This window comes from Macaca fascicularis, chromosome 9 (genome assembly GCF_037993035.2).
Source record: "Macaca fascicularis isolate 582-1 chromosome 9, T2T-MFA8v1.1".
Taxonomy (NCBI): Eukaryota; Metazoa; Chordata; class Mammalia; order Primates; family Cercopithecidae; genus Macaca; species Macaca fascicularis.
The window spans coordinates 4,681,556-4,690,511 of NC_088383.1; the positions used below are offsets into that span (position 1 = coordinate 4,681,556).

Below are 8,956 nucleotides of genomic sequence, written 5' to 3' on the forward strand. Positions count from 1 at the left end.
TGCTGATAAGAATTCTTTTATGTTATTCCAATAAAAAATACATTCATACAGAAATATAACAATCTTGCAAAAAACAATTTCAAATAAAATCTTGTAAAACAAAATTTTACAAAAATCTTACAAAGATTCTTTAGATAACAGGGTGCTTCCAAAAAAAAAAAAAAAAAAGAAATTTCACTAATAGAAATTTTTTTTTTTTTAATTTCAAGCAAAAAGTTTCTGCTTGATTGAGGCTCAGTTATCACCTGAACAGAATGTACTTCTTTATGTACGTGCTAATTATGAAAATCACAGGCATTGACAGGTACGGTACCCAGCCCCACCCAGGCAAACGGCTCCGACGTGTTTCATAAGTGAGACAAGCCAGTGCAAGTTTTTTTTTTTTGTCTTTTGTTTACCTTCTTGCTTAATGGAATTGTTATGGCTAAGCACACAGAAGGCCAAAAAAGGAGTTTTCCAAACCCAGCAAATCAAGTGCTTGGATTCCGAACTGCTGAAAGAAAACTGCACTTCCCCTCTAAGCAAAATGAAATGAGTTCCTTAGGTAAATGTATTCATCAGCTCAGATTTAAAAAAACAAAAAACAAAAAAAACCAGTTATGTGAGCGTTAGTCATTGCTCATTTCCAGGAAGATCAAACAAAATACCAGCCCAGCCAGACTCACATGTGTGTATATATATATAAAGCAAAGAGTCACACCCACAAGCCTGCAGCTGGGTGAAATATCAGCTGTCCACGCTGTGGTATGCCAATTCGGGGAAATTACCCCTCGGAAAAACTGGAAGAATCTACATGCTGGAAAAAATAGCTTCCTCTGCATAAAAAGTGTTCTACAAAAGAATCCCTGTGGTTAGCTCACTCTTAGGTTAGATCATCTAGTAAGGCTGAAATTCAAAATCAAAACCTTAGTGTGTCCGAGTCCAGCCTGGGTTCCAGCATTCTGTTCAGGCCCCTTCTGAACGGCCAAAGGTGCCCCATTCCAGACCTGCCCATTTGATGGACAGAGCGGACAGCCCGGAACAGATTCAAGCAAGAAAGTCCTCCGTACATTGTTAAATTAAAGATAAAGCCTCTATAAAAGTTAGGTTATAGTTTTCATTTTTACCTCCTTTATGGCCATTTTGAAATACTTCTTCACAGGCTGTGGAATTTTCTAGCTAAACATTCTAGTTTCTCCTTAAAAAAAATATTTATATATTATCTATATATATAATATATATATATACACACACATACACATACTATACACACAAATATACATACACAAGAATTCTGCCCACTTTTAAAAAAAGTAGTATACTTTCTGTATTACCAACAGATAGCTAGACAGATATGTGAAACTTGTGCCTTTTAAGCAAATACATTAACATTGGGTTTATTTTTTTATACTTCTGTATCTTTAATATGTGTGAAAATGTTACATATTAAACACAGCCGGTGTGTGATCTATACAATTGTTGTGCAAGGTCTATATGAAAGTCTCAAGGTGGCAGAATTGGTCAGATTTTTCCATTTTCATGTTTTCCATTTGAACACTGACAGTCAAGTTGTCTAAAGTATTGAACAAATACTGACATGTAAAGGGAGTTTCACTCTATGTTTTTGTGAAGGAGGACCTTAAAGAGATTTTTTTTTTCTGTGTTATATGTTGATACAGTACACTGCCAGGTGAAAAAAGAGCCTTAATTAAGCATGCATCGCCCACACCCCTGTATGAGACCCCCACATAAGGGATCGCTTGCGTAAGGCACCATTATGAAGGTCAACAGTGCATTAACAGCTAGAAAACCAGAAATTAGTCCTCAAGGCATAAATAAGAGAAACATAGCTGCATGAGAAAACAGTTTCTAAGCGTTAGTGGTTTTATCCACCCAACTGAGAAAAATTTTAGGTTCTTAGCCTAATGAAACATTAGACCAATTCCCGGCCCCAGCTTTGTGACACTTAATACGTGTCCAATTTCTTCAAAGGGCATCACACAATTCTCCAAAAAGTTACTTCAAATTCAGAAGCATTTAAAAATAATCCTGTGTTGCACAATGCCTTTCTGGAAGGGGAGTGTTACAAACTCGGAGGGGAAAAAAATTGTAGATTGCCAGGCCCGGATGGCTAGGGGTCACTGTATTAGACAGACTGGATCTTAGCTGCTCATTAACTGGAATCAGTATTGCAGTCCTGACTTAAAAATGGAAAAGCATATAGTTCCCCAGACCATGCATGACTTTTTGTATTCTAAGGAAAAGTTAAATGGTTGTGTTATATTTGTAAATACACAGCTTATACAATGGGTTACAAATGAGCTATGTTGTAGCGTGTAGAACAAGCTACTTGACACATTGCACATTTAATAGCTGCACCAGACACTAAGAGCTCCTCTCACGCAGAAAACGGGGAGAGAGGCTCTCCCTCCCCACACCACTCGCCACTCTGGGGTCCTGAGTTCCCACGCCCACCCTCCAAGATTTTCCTTTTTTTGTTTTTGTTTTTTTGTTTTTTTGATTTTTGTTTTTTTCTAAGGTGCAGACACCCCCTCCCCCCACCCCCGGAAATGATTGGTGGTCATCTCATCTCATGGTATACTCCTTACACACAAAACATTCAAACTACTTTTTTTCCATCTCTTGCAGTCTTGCTAACCACAAGGAAAAAAAGTTGGCCTCATCATACAGTCAGTAATAGATCCTCAACATACAATCAACCCAACCATTAACATTCTCAGTGCGCATGCTCACGGCAAAGGCTTAGGCGCCACTTGGAAGGTCGGGTACCAGTGGCGAGTCCAGGATCACCCACATACCATGCACCACGGGTGCTATGCCGCTTCTTACAGGACTGTTTTAGCCCTCAAAAGACCTTCCAAGGAGAGGCCCTGGAGGCAACTGGGTAGGGTGCAGAACGGCATGCTTTGGCTGGAACACGCATCCCTCCTTCCACGGCCGGCTCTCAGCCTGGAAGCCTTTTAGCCTACAGGATCCACCTCTCTGCTCCCTCAGAGGTGCCTCTTCATGTGCAGGGCCAGGTGGTCAGACCTGGAAAAACACCTGCAAGGGCAAATCAGAAGCACAGAAGTTAGGTTTCCAACCCTCGCCAGTGTTCCGGACCAGCGCCCTCACCTCCCTGCCCTGCCCAGCCTAACCCCCTGCAGGGAAAGATGTGACTCTCCTCCCAAGCCTCATCAGTGTCTTCAGGGACAGGAGACACCAACTGATAGGAATGTGAATTAAGAATGTCTCCCTGCCCAGCCTAACCCCCTGCAGGGAAAGATGTGACTCTCCTCCCAAGCCTCATCAGTGTCTTCAGGGACAGGAGACACCAACTGATAGGAATGTGAATTAAGAATGTCTCCCATCAGTGGCCGGAGGTTCTCTGGAGAATCTGAACGGACTTCATTTCTAATTCTTCAAATACGAAAACTGTTGAAAGGCCAATTTCCAAACACTATCAATAAACAGACTCCAGTGTCAGGTGTACCTGGAACAGCTCTTCCTAACCACGGCCAACGAGCACACCAGAAACTTTCTAAAAAGTCCCAGGCTTGAAAAGAAACGTTCACACATGGGAAACCGTGTGCCTTCCTTCCCACGTGCCCTGCACGCCTACATAACCCTGGTCATCACATTCCCAAGGCCCCACGCTCCCTGCCCAGCGCCGTCCTCAGGCACGTACCTGTCACAGTGGGAGCATTTAAAAGGCTTGGCCCCGGTGTGCTTTCGGAAGTGCCTGGTTAACTCATCACTTCTTGCAAAACGCCACTCACACCCTTCCCACGAGCATCTGTAAGGCTTTTCTCCTGCGGAGAGAGCACAGGACAAGCGGCCCGTGACTTCACTGACCCGCAGACAGAAGGGGGAAATTCAACCCCACACGCAGTGACGGGATGCGAGGTCAGGGACCCAGTGGCTTCTGGCATTGGTAACACACTTCAAGGAAGGACTACAACTGGCAGCCTCGGAGAGACAACAGCAGCTCTGTCCTGACCCAGTCTCAGGCCTCCCACTGCTGTCCAAGGGACACGGCTTCGGCAAGGCCTGTGGTGCTGTAATCAAAGTTAACGTGAAGAATGACCACAACTCAGACCAGCAAAATGCTTGCGGGACAAGGTGTCAGCCTGCCGGACCCACGGCCCCCGCAAAGGCAGAGCTATTGCTTTCTCTATGGTAACTGTTTCTCCCAAACACACTTCTGTTTCGTACTCACTTCCCTATGGAATGAGTCTCTGCAGTTTCCTCAGGGACAGTCACCTTTCTACAAAGCTGCAGTGAGGAGCTTCTGGAAAGCCCCAGCGCAACGCCCTGGAATCATTCTCTAAATGGCAATCCAACAACCGGGTTCACTTCATTCCTTGGTCAAATCATAAATATGAATTTACTACAAGTGCTACCTGAGAAAACAAAGTTGCCAAGCCAATCCTAGGGTATGCTGAGACAGGCCTGGGCCTGGATTTCAGGCCACTTGGATCTCAATCTCAGCTGTCACCAAGCCTGTCTGGGACTGACTCGCAGCAATTTGCTCTCCTACTGATAAGAGAAGAGTCTGCATCACGTGATCGTTAAGACCTTTCCCAGCTCTAAATTTTCTGATTCCTCACCAATTATCCTAGAAATATGTCAAGGTATTTTCAAAATAGTACTTTCACCTAAGGTACGGCATTTCATTAAGAAATTGTTTCAAGCGGTATCAGAAACAAAGGCTGCATGAGACACACAGAGGTTCTCAGGAAACACCCGCTGATCAATGCTGCTGCTAACAGAGCAGGCCGGTCCCACCTGGGCCTCGGGTCATCAGCATCAAACCCACACACTCCATGCTGCCCAGCAACCCTCTGTCCTGACCCGAGTTCCATTTAGGAAACCCAAGGGCAACTCGAGGTAGCCTCGCGCGTGTGCACCGGTGAAGGGGCAGTGGCCTCGGAACCCGGGCACTGCTACGGGGGGTGGAGGTTTGGGTGTCCATGGAGAAAAGGATCTAGTCTCTTGTTTGTTTAATCTGAAAACTGTTACGCATTTATCCAACTCAAAAGTCCAGTCTTTAGGATTCTACTCTGAGCTCCACAAAGACCCAATGCTTTGGTGGAAAACATCTGAGGAAGTGAGGATTTGTCTGCTCTGACCACATCCCGTGGAGCCAGCCCTGGCTCCCTCCAGGGCTGGTGCAGTGCAGTGGCGCCCACCAGCGGCCGCCCTCCGGGGCCCGCGTGGGCACTGACCTGTGTGCGTCCGCTGATGTGCTTTCAAGTGGGAGCTTTTGGTGTAAACTTTCCTGCAGCCGTTGAAGTGGCACCGGTGCACCCTCCTCCTGCCGTCGGGGGAAGCATCGCCACTTCCCTTGTCACCTGGCTTCCCCGAAGTCCCGCTGCGCACCTTCCCTGGCGAGGGCAGCTCCCCAGGCACACAACCCCACAGTTGAGAAGGTTCCCTGCTCAGTTCCGGAGAAGATGGAGGAGTGGAGGTGACAGAGGAGCTCAATTTTCCCGAGCTGACCAAAACTTCGCCAATGGGGTCAGAGGTAAACTTGGCCGTGGGAGAAAGTTCCTCGGAGCTGTCAGAGGATTCGCTGCTGACATCTGAGTTCAGGCTGTTGGTCTCTAAGTTGTAACAAAAGCTCGGGCTGATGAGAGTGTCCTCTGGAGGACTGGAAGATATCTTCAGTTCGGATTCCTCCTTTTTCTCCCGAGCCAGAATGATTTTGGTCCACAGATCTTCCTGGCTGTCAAATTTGATTTCTGAGGCTGAAACATAGCAGGGCTCACTCTGGAGGTAACGTTCCAGCTCCAGGCAGGTCTGTGCAAAATGAACCAGAGAAGGCACGTGATTGCTATGGCAACCAAAAGTAAAAGCAAAAGCAATTTCCAAAAACATGCAAGAATGAAGGACAGATACATTGCTGCCCGATCACTACAGGGGCAAAACCTTTCATAATTAAGCATCCATGTCCTTACGGAAGTTAGAGGAAATCTGTTTCTAGAATGGTAAGAATTCAGAGGAAAAGTCAGAGGGCGAAACCTCTCCTGGCTTTCCCAATGTTGGGTCAACGGCCACAATGAGTGATGATTACTAAGCCGGTTTTTTTTTGTTGTAGTTACCAGTGTTGATGTTTCTCATGAAACCACAGGAAGAGAACCGGCCCCACACACATACCCCCCCAACAGGTTCAACCAGATTATCTGACATTGTCAAGAACCATGTGTTTTAAGGAAAGCCCCAGCCATTCACCCTTCACACCCCACAGATACCCACACAACAGGACAAAAAAGACTGCACGGCACACAGCGTGTTCTGAGGGACCCCCTTGGGGACACGTCTGACAACGCAGGGCCACACTCGGGGGAGAGGAGACAGCAGCTGTCTGTATTCAGGGGCATCGAATGGAGCTGCAGAAAAACCACCCATTTCCCGTGCAACCCAGACCGCCTATGTTTTCACAGAATGCCGTTCCCAAGTGCAGGCCCTTGCATGACACAGAACTTTAATTACTTCTACAGTGGTCAGAGAAAAACAAGGAACTTCAACAACAGGAGTGCAGAAATAATTCCAGCATGGCCATCTGCTATTGTGAAGGATGCAAGGGGAAATTACTCCACGGCCCTGCTGGGAGTCCCACAATGAACAAGAACTTTATCTACTGGCCAAGAGTACAACTGCATGAGTCATCACTCTGATTTCTTTCACGCAATGCCAAAGGAGACTTCCTTTTGAAATTCTGATCAGCAGCCCAATAAGGACCCAGTTCAAATGGACATGCAGTGTGGCATGGACAGCGCCCCTTCCCCAGCCCCGCAACCAACCTTTCAAGAAGCTACAACTGCCGAGATCAGCATCCCCTCTCCCCACCATTTCAAACTTTCTAGCCACTGGAAAAGAAAAATGGTAGGAAACATTTTAGGATTAAATTATGTCTGCCCTGATTTTCACGAGGATCAGTTGCCTGCATGTCCATATAAGGTTGTCTATACTACTGGCAATTCTACAAATTTCAGTTTCTACACCACTCTGCTCTGGTGAGCACATCATTTTTCCGGGCAGGGACTATACTGAGCACAGCCCACCCCGGGGGCTCAGGCTGACTTAGCTGTGTGCCTCTCTCCTGCCACAGGCAATCCCTCCCCCTCCCCAGGCTCGCACACAGCCAGTGTGAGCAAGCACACGGGAAAATCATGGTTTCCCCTTTCCCCCGAAACTAGGCGTCTGAGTTACAATGCACACTACAGCGTTCTGAAGAGGGGCAGCAGCGATATATCTAATTGATTTTCCAAAGAAAAAAGAAAAGCACATTTATGGAGATCTTGTTAAACTTTAATAATCCGGCTAATTTAAAATCTCCATTACGCTGATGAGCACCCGGGACCTGAACGAAGCTCTGGGAGAGTTTAAAAGCCTCCGAAGGCGACCAGGAGCCAGGTCTGGCCGTTTGCCCAAATCCCAAATGCCCGAAGGAAACTACTTAGATCAATTTCAATCACGTCCCAGGGAGCAGCTTCTTTGAGGAGAAAAAAAACAAGAGGGGGAGGGGGAAAAAGGCAGGCGAGGATTGTGAACAATTAAGCAGGCGTGTGAAGGTTGCAACACCCTGCATTTCATCCTCCTTAAAGCTTTCGAGGCTTGGAAACCCACAGCCTCTATTTGATCTGGCAATTCACTTTGTGACGAAAAACAAACAGCACAGCAGGGCAGGGAGACAACAGTAAACCCTCCTGCGATCGCTGGAGAGACAATGGGACGAGTGTCAGTCTCTCTCCCCTCGGGCGATGCTACCGATAAGCACAGGGACATGGTAAGTTTCTTAAAATTTCCAATGCCCCCAAATTCCAGTTCTACGACAACGTCGGAAACCGAGGTCCTTTTTCCCAAGCTAAGACTTGAAGCAGTTTGGACGGGCTCATTGTCACAAGACTGACAAGTCACTGGAGTGTACACAGTTTTGTTTATTTTTATTTTTCTTGGTCAACAAGAGAAGCACGTAAGACAAATAAGGCAGATCTAGGGGAAATGTTAGGCATTCCAAAGAGGGGAAAACACATTGGAAATGGTCTAGAGTTTTAAAAAACGAAAAAAATTAAAAATAAATGAGAGAGCTGGTCTACGTTCTGCTGGCAAAATGTGATATTTTAAAAAAAGCCGTTATGTACAAGCACCAAAAAGCAAAACAAAAACAAAATCTTAAAAAAAACAAAAAACAAAAAACAAAAACTTTGGCAGGCAGAGCAAGTTGGTCCCCATGACAAGCTCCAGCTGTGGCGTCTGGAGCAGGGACAGGCTCCGAACTCGTGCCAGGGGCTTGGCCGGGCTGCGCCGGGAGTTGGGGCTTCCCTGGGCGGACGCTGCTCGCGGGCTGAAGAATCGATCGGAGGGGGCGCTGCGCCCGATCCCCCGGTGACAGCGCGGGGCCCGGGCCCAGCGGACCGCAGGGAGCACCGGGTCTGAACCCCAAACAGCCGCCCCGGCCCGCGCCCCCTGCCCCGGCGCCCGCAGGGAACCGCGGCCGGCTGCGTTTACCTGTTGCCAGTACTCCTCCAGAGACGGCAGCGCCGAGAAGTAGCCGGTCTCGTGCACGATCTGGAGCTCCTGGAAGATGCTGCACATGGGGAGCACGTCCATGTCGGGCCGGGTCGGACTGAGCCCGCGGTCGCGAGGGCGGCGAGGCGCGCGGTGGGAGCCGGAGCCGAAAGTCTCCCCGGAGCGCAGGTGAAAGTTTCATGCAAACTCCAGGCTCGCAGAGACGCCCGGCCGGACCCTCCCGCAGCCCGCAGCGCGCGGAGCCCACACAATATTTGCAAACACCGGACTGACTGCAAACGTAACCCCTGCAAAACTTCCCTATTCAAAGCTCCGCTGCCAGCCTCCCCCTCCGCCCCCGCCTGGCTCCCCCCACTCCCCCTCCCCCCACGTGACTCGCCCCGTGCCCGCCCCGCGCGCGGCCCAATCCCGTGGCTCCCGGCCCGGGGGCTGCGCGCCGATG

General features: G+C 48.1%; 1 protein-coding gene across 2 annotated transcripts; it reads right to left on the bottom strand.

Moving 5' to 3' along the window:
• Positions 1–8,790, bottom strand: KLF6 (KLF transcription factor 6). Of its 2 annotated transcripts, XM_005564526.3 has the most exons (4): positions 8,494–8,790; positions 5,208–5,781; positions 3,668–3,791; positions 1–3,042 (listed from the first exon to the last, which is right to left on the bottom strand). In XM_005564526.3, exons 1-4 carry the CDS (start codon positions 8,593–8,595, stop codon positions 2,991–2,993), a joined length of 852 nt encoding a protein of 283 aa, XP_005564583.1. In that variant the 5' UTR covers positions 8,596–8,790; the 3' UTR covers positions 1–2,990. The 2 variants fall into 2 exon arrangements, with proteins under 2 accessions (XP_005564583.1, XP_045255411.1); XM_045399476.2 differs by lacking the exon at positions 3,668–3,791.
• Positions 8,791–8,956: the final 166 nt, after the last annotated feature.